This window comes from Cnephaeus nilssonii (genome assembly GCF_951640355.1).
Source record: "Cnephaeus nilssonii genome assembly, chromosome: 19".
NCBI lineage: Eukaryota > Metazoa > Chordata > Mammalia > Chiroptera > Vespertilionidae > Cnephaeus > Cnephaeus nilssonii.
Window position 1 is genome coordinate 38,994,472 of NC_137090.1, and position 23,514 is coordinate 39,017,985.

At 44.0% G+C, this 23,514-nt stretch overlaps 2 protein-coding genes across 12 annotated transcripts in view; one reads left to right on the plus strand and one right to left on the minus strand.

Annotated features, from left to right (window-relative positions):
* The window catches only part of MINK1 (misshapen like kinase 1), a 62,151-nt gene that overhangs the window by 24,046 nt on the left and 14,591 nt on the right, over positions 1-23,514 (minus strand). The gene's annotated exons all lie outside the window — the stretch shown is intronic.
* LOC307115587 (large ribosomal subunit protein eL19-like) lies at positions 11,197-11,980 on the plus strand. Its single transcript, XM_079798849.1, has one exon. The coding sequence runs from the start codon at positions 11,308-11,310 to the stop codon at positions 11,887-11,889; it is 582 nt and encodes a 193-aa protein (XP_079654975.1). The 5' UTR covers positions 11,197-11,307; the 3' UTR covers positions 11,890-11,980.

Below are 23,514 nucleotides of genomic sequence, written 5' to 3' on the forward strand. Positions count from 1 at the left end.
TTTATGTATTGATCTGGTCTCAAATGTGAGCCCTTCAAATATGCACCTGTCCATGCCTGCTCACCCTCTTCGATGGCGATCTAACAGAGGGGTCTGCAGATGGAGGTGCTGTGATACTGGGAAGCCACCAAACAGCCCTGGCTTGGCCCCTGCAGGTGGACACAGCCCTAACGATGCTGCGGCAGGCCTTCTCCAGCTCTTTCTCTTGGTGCTCAAACTCTGTTCTCAGCAGTCTAATTTCTTGTCCAGCCAGCTGCTGGCAGGTGGGAAGGGATGGGATCAAGGGTATGAATAACTAAAGAGAGAAGGGAGAAGGACAGGAAAAGATAAAAAGTGAAGAGATACTGGTCTGTTGAAGTAAAGAGGAAAGAAGATGATGAGGGAACTCCATAAATATCGAATGACTCTGACTTTAACGATGTCAGAGGGAAGATCATATACTAAGTAGAATTGGGGGCCTGAATGAGTTGGGAAAAACTTGGGAACAGATGCTACACAAGGTGCTTTAAGATAGTGTCTCCCAAACTTCATGATATATAGGAAATCACCTGGGAATCAGACTCCTAGGATCTGCCTCCAGAGATTCTGATTTAGCACCACAGGTGAGGAGCAGGTATCAGTCTATTTAACAGATCCCCCTGGGCGATTCTAATGCAAAAGGCAGTGGACCCATTTTGAGCAACACTATACTTTAGGGGGTTACTAATAGGTGAATGGAAGGTGTAGACCGTCCAGAGAGCTGAATGAAGCCAGGCAGGCTGAGCAGTGGTAGGAGATCCATCAGCACTCTGGATGACCAACTACTGCTCCCTCCTAAAATAGCTCTACAGAATCTCTATCTTTTCTCCCCATTTTTTTCTATGTTCAAGTATCCCAAGCATGCCTAAAAATGAACTCCTATCAGCCAAGCCAAATCACAAATTGTTGTTTTTTCCCCAGGAAATCTTCCCTAGCTACTCTAGCCCACCACAAGCTATCCCACCCATGAATTTCACCTTCAATTTCACATATTAATTTCATCTCTACCGTGAGTTTAAGTTTCTCAAGAATATGACCAAATGGATATATTTTTAAAACATAATCTTAGAATAAGACAAGGTTGTTTACTCTTGCCATTTCTATTCAATGTTCTGTATGGAAATTAGGCAAGAAAAGGAAATAATAGACATCCAGGTTGAAAATGAAGAAGTAATACTATCTCTATGTGCAGATGACATAATCTTATATGTAGAAAATTATAAGAAATACATTAAAAACCTATTAGAACTAATCAATGAGTTCAGCAGGTTGCAGGATACAAGTGCATTTCCACATACTACAATAAACAGTCCAAAAATAAAACTACTAGTAAGAAAGCAGTACCAGTTACAAAGCATCAAAAAGAATAAATTTAACCAAAAAAAAATGTTAAAAACGACAAAACATTGTTGAAAAAATTAAAGAAGACCTAAGTAAATGGAACGATATCCTATGTTTATGGATCAGAATACTTAATTTTGTTAAGATCTACAGATTCAATGCATTTCTATCAAACCCCAGCTGGCTTTAAAAAAAAGTTTTTATTGATTTCAGGGACAGGAAGGGAGAGGGAGAGAAAGATAGAAACATCAATGATGAGACAGAATCATAAATTGACGGCTTCCTACATGCCCCCCACTTGGGATGGAGCCTGCAACATGGGCATGTGCCCTGACTAGGAATGGAACAGAGGATCTCTTGGTTCATGGGTCGATGCTCAACCACTGAGCCACTCCAGGCAGGCCCAGCTGGCTTTTTTTTTTTTTGTAGAAATTGACAAACTTACCCTAAAAATCATATAGAAATGTAAGGGATCCAGAAGAGACAAACTATCTTGAAAAAAGAAGAACAGCCCTAACCGGTTTGACTTAGTGGATAGAGTGTCAGCCTGCGGACTGAAGGGTCCCAGGGTCCCAGGTTCGATTCCTATCAAGGGCATGTACCTTGGTTGCGGGCACATCCCCAGTAGGGAGTGTGCAGGAGGCAGCTGAATCGTGTTCTCTCTCATCGATGTTTCTAACTCTCTATCCCTCTCCCTCTTCCTTCCTCTCTGTAAAAAATCAATAAAATATATTAAAAAAAAAAAAAAGAAGAAGAACAAAGTTGGAGTGGAAGGCTCACACTTCCAAATTTCAGAACTTACTATACAGTTATAGTAATCAAAACAGTGCGATACTGGCATGATAATATGACATATAGATCAATGTGCCAGAACTGGGAATCCAAAAATAAACGCCTAAATTTGTGATCACTCAATTTTTGACAAGAGTACCAAGATCTTCATTCAATAGTCTTTTCAACACATGGTGCTGGGACAACTGAATATCCACCTGCAAAGGAATGAAGCTGGACCCCTACCTCATACCATATACAAAAAAATTTACTCAAAATAAATCACAGACTTTAAAAGGTAAGAGCTTAAACCAGGAGTCTTAAAGGAAAACATATGAGTAAATCTTCATGACATTGGACTAGGCAATGGTTTCTTACACATGACACCAAAAACACAAGGAACAAAAGATTAAACTTCTCAAAATGAAAAACTTTCGTGATTCACAGGACACCAGCAAGAAAATGAAAACACAACCCACAGAATGGGAGAGAATATTTGAAAATTATATATCAGATAAGGGATTTGTATCTAGATAAGGGATTTACACCTGATAAGAGATTTTTATTTAAAAAGGACACCTCAATAATAAAATAACAAAAAGACAAATGATCCAATTAAAAAATGGGCAGAGCCCTAGCTGGTTTGGCTCAGTGGATAGAGTGTTGGCCTGCAGACTGAAGGATCCGAGGTTTGATTCTGGTTAAGGGTACATGCCCAAGTTTCAGGCTCAATCCCTGGTAGGGGGCGTGTAGGAGGCAGCCAATCAATGATTATCTTTCATCATTGATGTTTCTATATCTCTCTCCCTCTCCCTTCCTCTCTGAAATCAATAAAAAAATATTTTTAAAAAATGATAAAAATAGAAGCCACATTTAAACAACAACAAAAAGGGGGCAGAGATTGGTGAGGATGTGGAGAAAAGGAAATCCTGTGCACTGTTGGTGGGAATGCAGACTGGTGCAGCCACTGTGGAAAACAGTATGGAGTTTCCTTAAAAAATTAAAAATGGGACTGTCTTATGATCCAGCGATAACACTTCTGGGAATATATCCAAAGAAACCCAAAACACTGATTTGAAAGAATATATGCAATGTTATTTATAACTAGAGACGAAATTCATGCAAGGGCCTTAGCCACGCCCAGGGGCCTCTGCCGCGGCCCCTGCCTGCAGCAGCTTTGTCCAGAAGGATGTCAGGTCTAATCAGCATATTATGCTTTTATTATTATAGATAGCCAAAATGTGGAAGCAGCTCAAGTGCCTATCATGAGTGGCTAAAAAAGCTGATACATTTACACAATGGAATACTACTCGGCTGTAAAAAAAAAAAAAAAAAAGGAAATTTTACCTTTTGCCATAGCGTAGATGGACCTGGAGAGTATTATGGTAAGTGAAATAAGCCAGTCAGAAAGACAAATACCACATGAGTTCATTTACATGTGGGACCTAGTGAACAGATAAACTAACAGAACAGAAACAGACTCAGATACAGTAGACAGACTGACAGCTCTTGGAGGGTATGCGGCTGGGGGCGGGGTGAAGAGGTGAAGGGGCTAAACAAACAAAAACTCACAGACACAGCTACAACAGCATGGTGATTACCAGTGGGACAGGGAGTGGGGAGAGGCAGAATAGGGCAAAGTGGGGATAAATGGTGACAGAAGGAGATTTGACTTTGGGTAGTAAACACACAATAATATATACAGATGATGTATTATAGAATTGTACACGGGAAGCCTATATAATTTTATTAACCAGTTAAATCCTAATAACGTCAATAAAAATTTAAAAATAATAAAGTATTTTAAAGTGTGTGTTTTTTTTTAATATTTACAGACCTGCCATCAACATTAACATCAGCACATTTTCATCAAACCCAAATAAAACTCAGTACATACTAGCAGTAACTACCCATTCCTACCTCCATTAAGTCCCTGGAAGCCACTAATCTATTTTCTATCACTATGGATTTGCCTATTATGGGCATTACACATAAACGGAGCCAAACAATATGTGGCCTTTTTTGACTGGCTTCAATTTAACATAATCTTTTCAAGGTTCATCCATGTTATAGTATATATCATTACTTTATACATTTTTCATTGCCAAATAATATTCCATTATATGGACATATCACATTTATCCACTCATCAGTTGATGGACATTTAGGTTGTTTCTATTTTTTACTTTTTGGCTGTTATGCATAATGCTACTGTGAATATTTCATATAGATTTTTGTGTGGACATATACTATTTTCAATTCTCTTGGGTATCTACTTAGGAAAAGAATTGCTGGGTCATATGTAACTCTTTGTTTTACATTTTGAGGACTACCAAACTGTTTGCCAAAATAACGTCATCATTTTATATACCCACCAACAACGTGTGAGGGTTCCAAGTTCTTCACACCCTCACCAATGCTAGTTATTATCCATCCTTTTGTTATAGTTATTTTAGTGGATATAAAGTAGTATTTTGTGGTTTTGTTTCGAATTGTCCTCGTGACTAATGATGTTGAACACCTTTTCATGTGCTTATTGGCCACTGTGTATCTTCTTTGGAGAAATGTCTATTCTGATTCTCTGCCCATTTTTAAAATGTTTTTTAAAATTGATTTTTAGAGAGAGAAGGAGGAAGAGGGATAGAGAAATAGAAACATCAATGATGAGAGACAATCACTGATTGGCTGCCTCCTGCACTCCCCCTACTGGGGATCGAGCCCAAAACCCGGGCATGTGCCCTGACCAGGAATTGAACAGTGACCTCCTGGTTCACATAGGTCAATGCTCAACCACTGAGTCACACCAACTAGGCTAAGTACCATGCTGTTTTGATTACTATGGCCTTATAGTATAGTTTAATATCAGGTAGTAGATTCCTCCAACTTTGTTCTCTCTCAAAATTGCTGTGGCTGCCGAAACCGGTTTGGCTCAGTGGATAGAGCATCGGCCTGCGGACTGAAAGGTCCCAGGTTCGATTCCGGTCAAGGGCATGTACCTTGGTTGCGGGCACATCCCCAGTAGGGGTTGTGCAAGAGGCAGCTGATCGATGTTTCTCTATCATCGATGTTTCTAACTCTCTATCCCTCTCTCTTCCTCTCTGTGAAAAATCAATAAAATATATATATATATATAAAAAGATTGCTGTGGCTATTCAGGATCTTTTGCAGTTCCATATAAATTTTTGGAACATTTGCTCTAGGTCTGTGAAATATGCCATTGGTGTCTTAATAAGAATTGCATCGAATCTATAAATTGCTTTGAGTACTATGGACATTTTTTAAAAATGTATGTTTTTATTGATTTTAGAAAGAAGGAGAGGGAAGCACTGATCGGCTGCCTATTGCACGCCCCACACTGGGGATAGAACCCACAACCCGGGCATATGCCCTGACTGGGAATCAAACTGGCAACCTTTTGGTGCATAGGACAATGTCCAACCAAGCCATCCAGCCAGGGTAGTATAAAAGTTTTAATGATGTTAATTCTTCCTATCCATGAACATGGTATATGCTTCTACTTATTTGTATCATCTTCAATTTCTTTCTTCAGTGTCTTATAATTTTCTGAGTATAGGTCTTTTACATCCAAGGTATTTTCTTTGTTACGCCACTAAAAATGGGATTGTTTTCTTAGTTTCCCTTTCTGATAGTTCATTATTGGTATGTAAAAATGCAACCAATTTCTGGATATTTTTTATCCTGCTACTTTACTGAATTCATTTATCAGTTCTAGTAGTGTTTTTGTGTGTGGAATTTTTTTTAAATATATTTCTTTATTGATTTCAGAGAGAAAGGGAGAGGGATAGAGAGATTGAAACATCAATGATGAGAGAGAATCACTGATCGGCTGCCTCCTGCACACCCCACACTGGGGATCGAGCCCACAACCTGGGCATGTGCCCTTGGCCGGAATCGAACCTGGGACCCTTCAGTCTGCAGGCTGACGCTCTATCCACTGAGCCAAACCAGCCAGGGCTTTGGTGGAATCTTTAGGGTTCTCTAGATACAGTATTATGTCATCTGTAAATAATGACATCTTTAGTTCTTCCTTTCCAATTTAAATGCCTTTTATTTCTTCTTGTCTGTTTCTTGGGGCTAGGACTTCCAGTACTACGTTGAATGGTGAAAGTGGGCATTCCTGTTTTGTTCATGATCTTAAGGAAAACACTTTTAGTTTTTGCCCACTGAGTATGTGGCCTGTGGATTTGTCATATATGGTCTTTATTATGTTGTGAGGTATGTTCTCACTATTCCCACTTTGCTGGAGTTTTTATTATAGATGGGTGCTGGATTTTATCAAATGCTTTTTCTGCATCTATTGACATGATCATGTGATTTTTATCCTTCATTTTGTTATATGTTGTATCACATTGATTGATTTGTAGGTATTTTATCAACCTTGCATCCCTGGAATAAAGCCCACTTTATCATAGTGTCTGATCTTTTTAATGTAATGTTCCATCAGGTTTACTAATATTTTGTTGATGATTTTGAATCTATATTCATCAGGGATACGGGCTAATTTTCTTTCTTTGTAGTGTCCTTATCTGGTTTTGGAATAAGGATAATGCTGGCCTCTTAAAATGAACTTAGGAGTCTTCCCTCCTCTTAATTTTTTGGAGTAGTTTGAGAAACATAGGTATCAGCTCTTCTTTGAATGTTCGAGTAAAATTCACCTGTGAAGCCATCCAGTCCAGGACTTTCGTTTGTTGGGAGTGTTTGGATTACTGCTTCAATTTCACTAGTTGTAATCTGTCTATTTAGATTCTGATTCTTCCTGAATCAGTTTGGAAGATTGTATGTTTCTGGGAATCTATCTGGGAATCTATCCATTTTATCCAGATTGTCTGATTTGTTGGCATATAGTTATTTGTAATATTTTCTTACAGTGCTTTGTATTTTTTTGGTGTCAGTTGTTACTTCTCTTTATTTCTGATTTTATCTTTTAGATCCTCTTCTTTCTTTCTTTCTTTCTTTCTTTCTTTCTTTCTTTCTTTCTTTCTTTCTTTCTTTCTTTCTTTCTTTCTTGATGAGTCTAGTTAAAGGTTTGTCAATCTTGTTTATCTTTTCAAAGAACCAGCTCTTGATTTAATCTTTTGTATTTTTTTAGACTCTATTACATTTATTTCTGTTCTAATCTTTTTAAATGTACATATTTTTATTGATTTCAGAGAGGAAGGAAGAGAGAGAGAGATACAGAAACATCAATGATGAGAATCATTGATAGGCTGCCTCCAGCACACCCCCCACTGAGTATCGAGCCTGCAACCTGGGGCTGTGCCCTTACCGGGAATCGAACCATGATCTCCTGGTTCATGGGTCCACGCTCAACTACTGAGCAACACCGGCCTGGCTCTATGTCCTTTTATCTGCTCACTATCTGTTTGTTGATGCTCTCACTAGGTTCCTTGAGCATCCTTATAACCATTTTTGTTTAACTCTATACCTGATAAATTGGTTGCCTCCGTTTCATTTAGCTCTTTTTTCTGGAGATTTCTCCTATTCTTTCTTTTTTTTTTATTTTATATATTTTATTGATTTTTTACAGAGAGGAAGGGAGAGAGATAGAGAGCCAGAAACATCGATGAGAGAGAAACATCAATCAGCTGCCTCCTGCACACCTCCTACTGGGGATGTGCCCGCAACCAAGGTACATGCCCTTGACCGGAATCGAACCTGGGACCCTTCAGTCCGCAGGCTGACGCTCTATTCACTGAGCCAAACCGGTTTCGGCCTATTCTTTCATTTGGGGCATATTTCTTTGTCTCCCATTTTGGCTGTTTCTTTGTGTTTCTTCTATGTATTAGGTAGATCTGCTATGACTCCCAGTCTTGGTAGGGTAGCCCTAGGTAATAGGTGTCCTTTGAGACCCAGTGGGGCTATCTCCTTAATCACCTGATCTGGGTGCTCCAGGAATGTCCCTTATGTGGGTCCTCCTGTTATAATTTAGTCTTGATTACTATGGGCCCGCTCGTGTGTGGGGTTGACCCTCAGGCTATGCAGGTGTTGATCACATGTAGCAAAATTTGCCTCAGCAGGGTCTGGTGCCTGCCAAGATATCCTTTTGGATATGCTGCTTATTAAGTTAATTGATGATGCTCTATTGTCTAAAGCTGGCCACTGGGTGTGTTGGTTCTGGGGGGGGACACTGGTGAAGGCCAATGCCAGACACTGCCTGTGACTAGCTCTAGGCAAAGTGTTTGGAACTACAAAGAAATCTACTGTTTGTGCCTGCCTCTGCTGGGCCTGGGTATGCGGGAAGTACCAAGCTGACCACCAAGGCCAGCTTTTACCAGCATTGGACCCAGAAGCAGGTCAGCAAAAGTCCTAAGGAACCCCAAGATCTGCCTCCTCCTGCCAGCTGCCTGTTAGGCTCAGTCACTGAAAGAGTCCCTGGCGGCACTCAAGTTGAATGAAGTAGGTTCTCAGTGAGTCACCAGGTAGGGTGAGTGGTGTTCACCAGGTTGATGCAGGTTGAAACTCAGTGTCAGTGCTGGATCTAAGGCTACTCAGCAAATGCCCCAGGGTATACCCAGCCACCTGCTGTATGCCAGCAGACCTTTGCCATGGGGCCGGGTCTCAGGGAGTCATCAGGCTGAGGCCAACAGAGTTTATGAGGCCCAAACAAACCAGTCGGGCGTGCGAGGGAAAAATGGCCCCATCTTAGAGCCACAAAACTCAGCTGTCCAAAATTATGCCAGGAGCCCAAGTTCAACAGAGCGTGACCACTAGGAGTTGAGAGGATGGGGCCACCTGGAGCCCAAAGGGTGGGGCTAGGAGATCTCCAGTGAGGGGTTCATGGCCCCCATCCCAAAGCCACACCACTTAGTCACTGACACTCCCTGAGTCTGCCCAGACCTCTCTACACCACAGCTCAGGCAGCTGACTCCTCAGCAGGGTGGGGCTATTGCTTTCCTCTAGGCTGATGCCATAAGGAGGGAGTACTCTATCCAAGAAAGATGGAGTTTGTGGTGTAGAAGAATGATTCAGCACAGGGGTCCTGGCGGCTGTGCCCTCAGCTCTCTCCCCAGAGCCACAAACCTCCCCCCATACAAGACTTTAATCTGCTCCACCCTCCCTCTGCCACAGCCCAGGGTGAGTAGTTGCAATCAAGATTTTGTGCGTTGGCCCTTTAGTAGGGGGGCTGTGTCTCTAGCAGACTGCCATTTCTCCCTGGCAGACAGAATCCCTGCTGATTTCAAAGCCAGATGTTATGTGGACGTCTCTTCCTGGCTCTGGTGCTCTGGGCTGGGAAGCCCAGCATGGGACTGAGACCCATGCTCCTCAGGGGGAACCTTTGCAGCTGAGATAGCCCTCTGGAATCTCAGCCACAGTCCGTGGGAGCGGGCCAGCCCCCTTCAATCTCTGCTCTTCCTACCAGTCTTGAGGTGGCTTCTTCTGTAAATCCTTGGTCATAAGACTTCTAAAATACGTTAAAAGAATGAATTTGGAGGTATGTGAGTTATATCAATAAAACTGTTATTAAAAATAATAGTCCTGACAGTAGTTTAAAGGTACAAATTTCCAGTTATAAAATAAGTCATAGGAATGTGATATACAGCATGGCGACTATCCTACATAATAAAAAGGCAATATGCAAATTGCATCACTCCGCTACGCCCACGATTGGGCCGGCTGGAGGCGCGGGGGGCGGGACTCAGGGTGGCCGATTGGCTGGCGGTAGGAGGGGGGGGGGGGGCGAGTCCCCGACTCCTGCTCCTCCCACCGGCCGTTAGGCCAACGCTGCGGAAGGACCCATGGGGCCGGCAGAAGACGCTGGTGGTGGCCGATTGCGTGGCTGCTGGCAGCAGTTTTCCACCAGCACCAGTTTTCCTCTGGCCACCCGCCGATCAAAGCGCCTCCCGGATCGGAGTTCCTCTCGGGGTAGCCAATTGCGCTGGCGGGAGGCGCTCTGATCGGCGGGTGGCCAGAGGAAAACTGGTGCTGGAAAACTGGTGCTGGCGGAAAACTGCTGCCGGCAGCCAGGTGAAAGTCTATTGCACGAAACTTCGTGCAACGGGTTTCTAGTAGTTAATAATACTACTTGCATATTTGAAAGTTGCTAAGAGTAAATCTTAAAAGTTATCACAAGAAAATAAAAATTCTGTATGTATGGTGACAGATGTTAACTGAACTTATTGTGGTGATCCTTTCCCATACATGTCGAGTCATTGTGTGGTACACCTGAGCCTAATATAATATTGTATATCAATTATACCTCAATAAAGAAATAATAATCCCAAGAGCACGTTCCATAGCGCTCAATAAATTATTGTTGATTAATGACAGTTTCCACTCAAGAAAGCTACTCTACTAACATGAAGGAAGCTCTCAAAGTGCTTCTGACCTAATGACACAAATGAAAAAGTCCTGAGACAAAGAAAACGATGAAATGCAACCACTTATATGATGAAGAGTGAGGCAACTTGATTTCTATTCTTGGCTCTGCTGTGAACAGGCTGTGGGTTTCGGGGGCAAGTCACTGTTTCCCTTTCAACAAATAGAAAAACTTTCCAGTTCTAACTTTATGATTCTAAATGCTCAAGTCCACATTCCATGAAGCTGCCAACCTAATGTATCCTTACTGTGTGCTAGGAGCTGTGTTGGGCTCAGACATACAGTGAATAAAACGGGGCAGACCCTGCCATAATGGTGATTACATTCTAATGGGGGAGGAAGACATCAAATAACTTAACAATTGTTTAATTGTAACCATGATACATCTTACATACTATGGAGAAGTATTGGCGCTAGGAGAACAAACTTGACCAAGTCAGAGAAATTGGGGAAAGGCTCATTCAGGACAACATATTTAAGCTGGGGTCTAAAAGCATTCCCAGCCGAAACCGGTTTGGCTCAGTGGATAGAGCATCGGTCTGCGGACTGAAGGGTCCCAGGTTCGATTCCGGTCAAGGGCATGTACGTTGGTTGTGGGCACATCCCCGGTAGAGGGTGTGCAGGAGGCAGCTGGTCGATGTTTCTCTCTCATCTATGTTTCTAGCTCTCTGACCCTCTCCCTTCCTCTCTGTAAAAAATCAATAATGGGGTGAGGACTCGCGGGGCTCCGGCCTGGGTGGGTCCCGGCTGCCGGGGGGACGGCGCGGCTCGAGACCGTGGCCCCCGATGGGAGAGAGGAGGTGGAGGCAGCCCTGAAGCGGCGGGCCCCGGAGTTTGGGTATGCTCAGGCTTCAGAAGAGGCTTGCCTCCAGCGTCCTCCGCTGCGGCAAAAAGAAGGTCTGGTTGGACCCCAATGAGACCAATGAAATCGCCAATGCCAACTCCCGGCACCAGATTCGGAAGCTGATCAAAGATGGGCTGATCATCCGGAAGCCTGTGACTGTCCATTCCCGGGCTCGATGCCGGAAAAACACCTTGGCCCGCAGGAAGGGCAGGCATATGGGCATAGGTAAGCGAAAGGGTACAGCCAATGCTCGAATGCCTGAGAAAGTAACGTGGATGAGGAGGATGAGAATTCTTCGCCGGCTACTCAGAAGATACCGCGAATCTAAGAAGATTGACCGCCACATGTACCACAGCCTGTACCTCAAAGTGAAGGGTAACGTGTTCAGAAACAAGCGGATTCTCATGGAACACATCCACAAGCTGAAGGCAGACAAGGCTCGCAAGAAGCTTCTGGCTGACCAGGCCGAGGCCCGCAGGTATAAGACCAAGGAAGCCCGCAAGCGCCGTGAAGAGCGGCTCCAGGCCAAGAAGGAGATCATCAAGACTCTGTCCAAGGAGGAAGAGACCAAGAAATAAAGTTTCCCCTCTCTTCCCTGTACATAGTGGCCTTGGCAATTACATGGTTCAGTCATTTAATAAAAGTAGCCTTCATCTACCTCTGCTTCTTCCAAAAAAAAAAATCAATAATGAAATATATTTAAAAAATAAAAATAAAAATAAAAGCATTCCCAGTACTACTCTCCTCTGAGCAATGAATGCTATTATCCATCCCATCCTTGTGGCCCTTATCTTTATTATCTTATGAAGCTCTCCTAGATTATCTGTCTCAGAGATACCCCTCACTGCCCACACTCACCCTATCCCCTTAATAATTAAAAAGGTAGCATTTTTTTTTAAGTATTTTGTTTCTGGTACTGCTTAGCGCTTTAGAAGTATAATCTCCTAACAAACTTTGAGGTTGGTACTGTTGGTATATTAATTTCACAGATGAAGAAAGTTTAGAGCAATTAAATGACTTGCCCAGAGTTACACACAGCCAGGAAGTGGTGGAGCCAAGGTCTGACCTCAAAAATGTGACGAGTACTGTGTTGCCCTGCTCTGTTTTGCCCTAGTTGCTCACAGTTCCTATTGTCTAAGGGACCACGTTTTCAACCATTTGGTTTCTTTGTTGCCCCAGTCATAGCTCATGAGTTTAAGAAAAGGGTTCCTGGCACAAGAGAAGTCAATCCAAGACTGAAGAAAAAAGGATGATTTCCCCCTCAGCCTTTCCAACTAAAACCCAGAGGGAAGATGCCAGAGAGGACACAGAGAGTCAGGGCTGGAGAGGCCATTATCATCTCAGGTAAAGGAAAACTGGGATAAAGCAAAGTGGAGGGAGATGGAAGTGGGGAGAGATTAACTGATTTGTTCTAGTTGTTCCTTGATGTTACTGTGAATCCAGAACTACCCTATACTTCCAAGTTTCTGTGCTCAGGTGCCAAGGATATTCTGGACCTTAAAGTAAATAAAAATTATTTCTAATAGCCAGCACTGTTCTAAGAGCTTTACACATACCAATCAATGTAATCCCACACAACTCCATGACATTGATACTATTGTTTGTGCCATTTTACAGATGAGGAAACTGAGGCACAGTGAATGTAAAGTAATTGTCCAAAGTCAAACAGCTAATTAAGTGGCAGAGGCAGGATTTGAATGCTTATAGCCTGGCTCCAGAGTCTGTGCTACAATCATCCCTTCATTTGACATAGTTTGCGCAGGTTCCTTGCAACCAAACAAACTAGACCACAACATCACTATTTAACTTTTCACATGATTATGTCTCAACTTCCCAAATAGAACAGAAGCTCTTTAAGGGCAGAAACCAGGTGGTTCCTGGGTACTACACAGTATGAGTTATGCAAACTGGTGCTGATATGGGTGCCTGAATGAAAAATAACAGCAGTGAGGCTATCTGTGCAGCTCAGAATCTGTATCACACACAAACTACTTTTGTTGCATAGGAAGCATGTGGAGTAACAGCCTGTGGCTGCTTTCTTTCACTCACTAGAGCTGATGTTACTAAGCATTTCTTATCCTCTGTATTTTATAAACCAAAAACTTTATAAAGCATTCCGTTGATGTAGAGGCTGAGGAAGGCATCACCAAAGTGGTGGAATAAATTATTGAAGAGTGTGGCTCTGAGACAATTGACAACCCCCCTCATGTAGGTCAAAAACAGCCAGCAAGAAGTTACATGGCACTGTGCTTTACACTGTATGTCACTTACGATTTATAATACACACATTCAGATATGAAGAGACAGCAATGTTAACTGCAAAAACGTCCCAGGTGGATGTAACTCCATGTGCAATGTGTAATACAAGGGGCCATGTTTAACACTCATTTAACCTAGTGAGGGGCAGCTCATTCAGGGTGTTACCCTTGCACGATTCAGGAAATGCCTGTTGCCCATTCTGTTTTCCTCATAGCACCAGGTATGTTTCTGAGCATGCATAAGGTACTTAGATGCTTGTTGATTTAATGTTTAAATGCCAGACAGAGCAAGGTAGAGATGGGTTTGGTCAAGGAAAGCTTTCTGGAAGAAGTGGAGGATAAAGAGCCAGAGGGAGAGAAGAGGCACCAACCTGGGTGGTAAAGAGGAAACAGCCTGAGGGTGGGCAAGGGGGCAGAAAGGGAAGAGTTGTCCCTTCAGACTCTTCTCCTCGGCCTTAAATTCCCCTTTAATGATCTCAAGTGTGTTAGTCTCCCCAGCTATAGCCCAAGGGCTTCCAAAAGGCACTACCTTGTGCTTTAGAATCTCCCGAGCCTTCAACATATGCTATGTGTTTGATAAAGGTGAGCTGAATGGGGACTAGGCACAGCGTCTTGATCCTTCCCAAGACGCGGATTTACACCTTCATCAAGGGCTGTACTCACTAGGACTGGCCAGGAGAGAACTGGGCACAAACTGGCTTTCGGCTCTTTCTTCCTTGCTCTGCTGACCCTGAAGGGGCTCCCTGGGTCTCTCTCACAGCTCATATCCAGACAAAGAACTACAGGGAAATGGCAAGCACAGCTCTGACAAACAGCAAGGCAGTTAGTCTGATGCTCGGGGACCAGTACCAACTGGCATATTCCTTTCCCTTCCTTGAAACCAAAAAGTCACTTGAATGCAGTAGTAGGACAGACTGAGATTAGGTTAAGAAATGAAGACTGTACCCATTTCCCAAGAGAAAATGCAAAGGAGTTTATGCATCAATTATTTCAGGATTATCAAATTGCAGTCCAGTTCAGAGGCTGAGTGGGGCAGGGTGGCAGGGGGATACTACCTAAAGCTCAAGGACTAGGGAGCAGTAGGACAAGGGAAGGAGGAAACCTCAATTGCTCCCTCACAGTTAGCATGTGAGTACCTAGAAATGCACAGGAGAGGTCTGGAGTCAGAGTGACATTAAGGATGAAAGGGGTGAGAGACAGAATAGGCAAAAGGAGGGAAATACCTTAGGCTGGGGTCACATTTCTTGGAAGTGGCCCAGAGCTAGCAGATTAGAACGCTGGCCTCCAGTCTTGTTCCGTTAACAATACCTCCTCTAATAATGTGCCTCTTCCCCGGGCACTTCTGATTGCCATCTCCAAATGGCCACAGTCATTCAAGTCAGTCATTCATGCTGTGTCTGCCTTGCATGTAGACAAAATCCTCTGAGGGATAAGGGTTTGTTTGTTTGTTGTTGTTTTTAAGTACTTCAACGAAAGCAAACTGCTATTTATTTATTTTTTAAAAATTATTTTTAATCCTCACTCGAGGATATTTTTCCATTGATTTTTAGAGAGAGTGGAAGAGAGAGGGAAAGACAGAGAAATATCAACGAGAGAAACACATCAATTGGTTGCCTCCTCCACACACCCCTACCAGGGCCCGAGCCAGGGAGGAGCCTGCAACAGAGGTACGTGCCGTGCCCTTGATCAGAATCGAACCCAGAACGCTTCGGTCTGCAGGCTGACGCTCTATCCACTGAGCCAAATCAGCTGGGGCCAATCTGCTATTTATTATCAATATTAGCTGGCATCATGGGTTTTTTTGCCCTGGCTGGTTGCTCAGTGGTTAGAGCATCAGCCCACAGACTGAAGGATCCTGGGTTCGTTCCCAGTCAAGGACATGTACCTGGGTTGCAGGTTCACCCCCTGTCCTCAATCAGGGTACCTGTGAGAGGCAACCAGTCGATGTGGCTCTCTCACATCAATGTTTCTCTCTCTCTCTCTCTCTCTCTCTCTCTCTCTCTCTCTGCCCCTTCCTCCCTCCCTTTCACTCTCTCTGAAAAAGCAATTGGAAAAAATATCCTCAGGTAAGGATTAACAACATCAACAACAACAAATATAGTAGTATATATACTAGAGGCCAGGTACATAAATTTCATACACTTGGGGGGAGGGGGGGTCCCTCAGCCTGGCTTGTGCCCTCTCATAGTCCAGGATCGGGCCTAAGCCAGCAGTCCGGGACCCCTCGCTCCTTACCACCCGCCTGCAGCGGAGGTGGGAGAGGCGCCGCTGTGCTTGCCAGCAGTGAGCCAGCTTCTGGCTGAGCGGCGCTCCCCCTGTGGGAGCACACTGACCACCAGGGGGCATCTGCTGTATTGAGCGTCTGCCCTCCTTGTGGTCAGTGCATGTCATAGTGACCGTTATGCCAGTCCTTCCTCCGTTCAGTCGATTTGCATATTAGGGTGAGAGAGAGAGAGAGAGAGAGAGAGAGAGAGAGAGAGAGAGAGAGAGTGTGTGTGTGTATTAGCTGGCATCTTTTTTTTAAGTATATTTTTAGCTAGAAGGGGTCAATGGGGGAAAGAAGGGGCATGTGTCCTGACCAGGAATCGAACCGTGACCTACTGGTTCATAGGGTGATGCTCAACCACTGAGCCACGCTGGCAGGCAACTGGCATCTTTTTTAAGTGCCTGTCCAACAATGCCTTCTTAAACCCTGGCTCTACTGTCTAAGAGCTTCTAAGTCAGACATCAATACAGCAAATTAACATGTTGAGAAGAGTGACATGCTAAAACATGGAGTAAGACTGCTTGTGAGGAAATTGCAGGAGAAGCAGGTAAAATAGGAAAATGTATCCCCTACTTTTTTGTTACAGAATTCCAGAGCTGGAAGGGTCCATGCATTAAGAATTCCAGGATATTGCCGAAACCGGTTTGGCTCAGTGGATAGAGCGTCGGCCTATGGACTCAAGGGTCCCAGGTTCGATTCCGGTCAAGGGCATGTAACTTGGTTGCGGGCACATCCCCAGTAGGGGGTGTGCAAGAGGCAGCTGATCGATATTTCTCTCTCATCGATGTTTCTAACTCTATCCCTCTCTCTTCCTCTCTGTAAAAAATCAATAAAATATATATTTTTTTAAAAGAATTCCAGGATATTGAGTCTAGGACGCTGCTAGAATAGCAGAAAGAATTAGAAGCATAAAGCCTGGGGCAGGGCTAGAGTCCTTGGGAAAGAGATGAGGGAAGGACTGGTCTCTTCTGTGTTTCAAGCCCAGCAATGATTATTCACTCAAATATGTCCCAGCATGTCCTGCTGCCGTAACCAGTGCCATTCCTAAACCCAGGCAAGGTGCCATCCTACCCCCAACAGGGAAGCAGGGCCAGGAGGTGGGGCTGCCCTGAGGTGTGGGGGGAATAGGAGGACAAGGGCTGAGGGAGGGGGCCACAGCCCCATATCCTCCCACTTACAGGACACAGACCCACTCCTATTGCCAAGCACACCAGGACTCCACAGAGGATGAGAGACCCAGAAAACGTGTATAGAGACAAGCAGAGGGAGAAGTAGGAAAAAGAATGGCGGGGCCACTAGGGAAAGAGAATGGGAACTTGTGGTCTACAGAGGGAACCCAGAGCTGGCATAAGAAAGTCCCAAGACAAACAACTCTTTTGCCCTAAAGAGCCGGGCTGCCAGAGCCTGTGGAGCCTCTATTTATCTGGTGCTGAGACTGGGCTGGACTGAGAGAGAAAAACAATAGGCCTGTTTTCCTGAGCTCTTCCTGTGACCCAGAAAGCCCACACAAAGAGGAAGAGGGGGCAAAGGCAGTGTGGTAGCAGTGTGGTACCGAGGCACAGCCTAGGGGAGGAGGCCTTCCATCTCTCAGAAGCTCAGCAGCAGCCTCAAAGCCACACCCAAAACCCCAATAATCTAAGTGCTAAAACAGCTACAGCCATGCAAATGCAACTTGAAACCCCATCCCTTAGTCCCACTACCAGCCAGGTTGCTAACCTTAAACCCCTTCTACAGGAGATACTCCACCACCAGGGAGAGGCTAAGGGCCTGGGGGATGAGGGGCAGAGACAGGCTGCTCCAACAGTTCAAGTCCCACAAGGCACAGGCCTAGCCTACTCAGTACTGGCAGAGATATGGAGTCGGGGATTATTCTGGTAGAGGGGTGGATACTTAGACATCCTTCAATTAGCTATGAGTAGCTACAGAATATGTGCGCATGTGTGCACATGATAAAAAAAAATACAGAAACGTGTGTGTGAGAAAGAGAGTGTATAAGCGGGGGGAAATGGGAGTGGAAGTGTGGACTGGAGGTAGGGAAGTGGCAAGAAAAGTTTCATTATGTCACCTCTTCCTTCCTACCCAAACAGAGAAACCAGACACAGCCCCAAAGACCCAACTGGTTCAGATGCCTGCCTTTCTCAATAAGAGGTGGTCCTCCAAGGCCTGAGTCAGTCTCCATCTACCCCTAAATCAACCAGGGGAAGTATGTGGCATCACCCCCATTCCTACCCCACAGGGCTCAGTGTGGAAAGCAGGCCCAAAGCCAAAGCATGAAACAGATGAAATATTCCTATGGTGAGAAAGGAAGTCCTGAGCTCTTCCTGTGACCCAGAAAGCCCATACAAAGAGGAAGAGGGGGGTTCGAGGAGAGGGATCATCAGAGCACCTCTTCATTGGACCAACAAACTGGAAGGAAGACAAAGCGAAAGAAAGATTAAAACCCTCACCAGCCCAGCCAGAGTGGCTCATTGGTTGTCGTTGTGTGCACGGAAAGATGAAAAGTTGCCAGTTGGATTCCCAGTCAGGGCACGTATGGAAGGCAACCGATCAATGTATTTCCACCACATGCAAGTTTCTCTCTCTCTCCCTTGCTCCCTCCCTAAATCCCTCCCTCTAAGCATGTCTTCAGGTGAGGATTAAAAACAAACAAACCCTCATCTATCCCCCATTGTCCATCATGTCCAATAATAAACTGGACTCGAATAAAGTCTTAAAAAAACTCCTTTCCCCAGCTTTCATCATTCTGTAAAACTGACTCTCCACTCGGCTCTGGGCTAACCCTACCTCTCACACTGTGGAACTGAATCAGATTTTTTTATTCTGGTTCCACACAGTGAAGTACTAGTACTTTGTTTAGCTATTGACTGTTATACATGTTTTGAAGTGTTTTTATCGAAATGGGGAAGAAATCAAATAGGCTCCCAGAGGAGGGGGGAGGGGAAAAAATCCAGGAATGATATTCTGGGGGAGCAGTAGTTTTTAAGTCACTCCTGAGTCTCTATGCTAGAACACACACATGAACATACACGCTTGCAGATACACGCAAAGGCAAAAACAAGTTCAGACATGACACATACATGAACATAAATACCATTCTAATCAGAAACCAGTCAGAGCAGAGGAGGCTAGAAGCAGCCTCAGCAAGGAGGTTAGAAGCAGTTCCCCTCCATGTCTCCCTGCCCAGAATCAGGGACCCTGGGCTGGTGCTTTATCCAGACCAGAGGTCTTCAGGGCTGCAGAGGCCCACAGGAGATGGGTAGCTGATACAAGGAGGGAGCTAGATGGAGAGTGCAGAGGAGAGAAAGTCAGGCAGAGGGGGAGGGAGGGAAATGGAAGATGGACCAGAATTCGAGCAGCCGGGTGCTGGTTCTAAAATGGCCACAGGCAAGGCAGGAGACAGATGGTCCCTTCCTGATGCTGAGCTGGAGAAGTGGGGAAAGGAAAATATAAATACCATTACAGTCAGAAATTTAAAAATAAACCCCAAAACCTAAAAGATAGGCAGCTTGTTTCTGAAGTTGCGCCTGCCTCCAGAGCCTTCTAAGGGAAAATTAAGAATTGCAGGCCTAGGAGAACAAGCCCTGCTCTCAGGTCTGAAGACTGCTGAGGTCATTCTGGCCACCCCCTGCCCAGACTTGGCAGACGCTGCAAAGTCTTCTAGGCAGCTGAGGTGGTACTTCCCTTTTCCTCTCCAATACTCACTTCCCAAGTCTCAACTTTTTTTGTTTGTTTTGTTTTTAAATAGATTTTTATTGATTTCATATAGGAAGGGATAGGGAGAGAGAGATAGAAACAACAATGATGAGAGAGAACTATTGATCGGTTGCTTTCAGCATGCTTCTCACTGGTGATTGAGCCCACAACCTGGGCATGTGCCCTTGACCAGAATCAAACCTGGGATCCTTCAGTCTGCAGGCAGACGCTCTATCCACTGAGCCAAACCAGGTAGGGCAAGTCTCAACTTTTTAAGGTCTTTGCTTTCAAAATGTTATAAGCTATCAGAGCAATTTGATCTTTCTGCAACCAGCAGAATCAATTTCATCACCTCATGGCCAGAACCAACTGCTGCCATCACCCAACTGCCCAGCACCTTACAATCCACAAGGTGCCTTCAAAGCCATTACCTCATATGCACTTCAGACCCATAGGGAAGCCAGGTGGAAGTTATTGCCCCATTTCACACATGATAAAACCAAGTCTCCAAGAAGTTAAATGTTTGTGACGGTGAAGAACTCAAGCTTGCTTAGTCTTCTGATGGCAAATCCAAGGAGGCCTCCCAAAGTCCACCCCCTGGCTTTGTCCACTAGATTCCATTTGCATCTGTGGGCCAAAGAGGTTCTTCCTCAGGCTCAGATCTGACTGCCTTATAGCTGATTATCCCAGGACAATTTATCTGGAGCTTTGCCAGTTCCCATCTTGGGATAGTTCTGTTTCATGCTGGGTTGGGGACGAGGCTGAGGGGCAAGAGCCCTACACTCTACTGGATTTCTTTCAGTTCTTCTAATCTGCCATGCCCTTTCTCACTTCAGGGTCTTTGCACATGCTGTTTACTCTTCCCTCCTTACACATCACTCCCCTCCTTACCTGAATGTCCCATGCCCATTCTTCCAGACCTCGATGTAGGCATCACCTCCTCCAGGAAGTTTCCCTGGCTATCCTCTGCTCTCACAGGACTCTGTACTGCCCCCTTCAGGGCACCAATTACATTTTTGTGATTGACTTTAACTGGCTGTCTTCTCTGCTAGCCTAAGTTCTTGGAGGTCAGGGCCACATTCAATACCACATTCTGTTGAATGAATAAATGCAAACATAAAAGAAGGCTAGTGTTATCTAGAAAAACCTTCCCTTCTCCTTAATACAATGGTTTCTAACAATAGTTTGGATTTATCTCCATTCTTTAAAAATAATCCATGAATATTTACTTAAAAGCAATGCACTAAATCAGCTACTAAATGTGAATCCTTTTTTTATAAATTTATTGATTGATTTTAGAGAGAAAGAGGGAGAGAGAATGATCGATTTGTTGTTCCACTTATTTATGCATTCATTAGTTGCTTCTTGTATGTGCCCTAATTGGAGATCAAACCCGCAACCTTGGCATATCAGGATGATGCTCTAACCCAGTGGTCGGCAAACTCATTAGTCAACAGAGCCAAATATCACCAGTACAACGATTGAAATTTCTTTTGAGAGGCAAATTTTTTAAACTTAAACTTCTAACGCCACTTCTTCAAAACAGACTCACCCAGGCCGTGGTATTTTGTGGAAGAGCCACACTCTAGGGGCCAAAGAGCCGCATGTGGCTCGCAAGCCGCGGTTTGCCGACCACTGCTCTAACCAATTGAGCTACCTGGCCAGGGCTTGGAATCCTTTTTTGTCATGTGAATCAGCACCCCCTAATTTATATATTTGGTATATAGATGTCATTAGAAAGTAGACTTTCTTAAAGCTGGGAACTCCTATATAGTTGGCAAAACCCAAATGGGAACATTAATAAGGACCCAAAGACCGTAGGAAGCAACAGGGCAAGAAGAGATAAAGTGAAGGCTTCCTGGAAGAGAAAGGAGCTAAGTATTCTGAAAAGGAGAAAGAAGTGGGCAGAGAATGGGTCGGTGAGGACAGAAGGTGATCCCACCTCTGAGTACAATGTACAGGAAGATTCAAAATTTTCAGAGGAAAACGCAAGGACAGATATTTATTTATTTATTTATTTATTTATTTATTTATTTATTTATTAGCAAAAAGGAAGCCAGGAGTGTATAAAAATGGAATGGTATGAAATGGTTAGTGTTTATACTTCACCGAGGATCAGAAGGCCTTGGCACTCGTTCTAATTCTTTCATGTAATTTAGGCAAATCAGCAAATTATTTAACCTCTCAGAGTTTCTTTTCCTGACCTACCCAAACTCATCTCACAAGAATTCATGGATGTAAACATTTTGAAATCCATAAAATGCAACAAATTTGCAGTTATTATGAAGAGACTGCCTCCCATAGAGCAAGGAAAAACTGTATCAAACCTAACTGTTCATCAATGATGAATGGATAGAGATGTGATACATCTACAATGGAATAAATACCACTCAGTCATAAAAAAGATAAAATATTGCCATTTGCAACAACATGGATGGATCTTGAGGTTATTATGCTAAACAAAATAAGTCAGATAGAAAACAAAAACAAAAACCATTGTTTTCACCCATATCTGGAATATTTAAAAAAGGAAACAAAAAAACAAAAACAAACTCAGAGATATAGACAATACATTGGTGGTTACAGGGGGGATGGAGGGTTAAATGGAAAAAGGGGATAAAATATTACAGTGTTAGATGGAAACTAGACTTTTGGTGGTGAGCATGCTATAGTGTATACAGATATCAAGTTATAATGTCATACACCACCTAAAACTTATATAATGTTATTAACCAATGTTACCCCCAAATAAAATAATTCACATGCTAAAAAAAATAAAAAGGTCATTTACTAATAAGCCTGTTGGTGTTACTAGGATTTAGAGTGAAAAAATGGCAACTAAGCAGAAAAGAAATAAGATGAAAGAGCAGAATTGAGAGGAGGGCAGGTGAAAGAGAAGGGAGAGAAAAAGATCTACGACCTTGGAGGTAGGGCTAAAAGGGGCAGGGAGGAGGGGGGAGTCCCTGGGAAGCAGACACTAGGGAAGGCAAGAAAGGGCAGAGTATGGAAGCAGGAGGCAGGCAGGGAGGGGGGAAGACATCAAGGTCATTCAAGCTGGCGGACACCAAGCTCACGGAAGAGGATAACAAAAATCAGGGCTGGATAATAATAAGGCTTCTCACTGCTGGTTTTCAATTGGAGCACAAACAAATCATTCTACCTCATTGCCAACCTCCTCCTGTGCGAGTCAGGTGTCCACAAATCCAAGGCAAACGACTGGGGAAGCTTTACGACCAAGAAAACCCGTCTAAGCTTTACGACCAAGAAAACCCTTGTCTTACCCCTGTATGCTTCTAATTCCAGAAGGGAGACCAACCAGCTGCCATGAGAGAAAGAATGCTATGAAAGACAAGAGGACTATGAAAAGAGAACCTGGACGGAATGGCAGTCTGAGCAGATAAAGGGTGGGGCCAGCAGGAGGGGAATGGAGAACTGTCAGAATCAGACTTAGAAAGGAAAACCAGGGTTAGTCTCCGAAGGGTGGAGACCAGATATTCTCTGGCTCTGCCAAGGACTAACTCAGAATAAATTATAGCCCAAAGGATGTAGGTGAGACAGATGGAACTTCCTGACCAACAGGATGGAGCAAATATGCTCACGCAACTTTTAAACAGGCCCATCTCTCCTCCTTCTCCTATGAAAACCTCCCTGCCTGTGTTCATATCAACTCTAGGGCCCAGGACACCAGTTCAAATATCGAGTGCCGACTAGACAGTGGAGTGTGGCAATGAAAATAGAAATGGGGTTTATAGGAAGCAGGCATTAAGAACATGATGACACAATTACACAAATCCAACTATAATAGACTATGAAGAAAAAGTACAAAACACTATTAGAAAGATGAAAGGGAGGTCATGATGGGGGAGGTGAGCCAGGAAAGGCCTGCTGGGGAAGTGATATTTAAGCTAAGACCAAAAGGACAAAGAGTTAAGCTAGCAAAGGTCGGGTAGTAGGAAAGGCCCAAGGATCTGAGGTTGGAAAAGTCT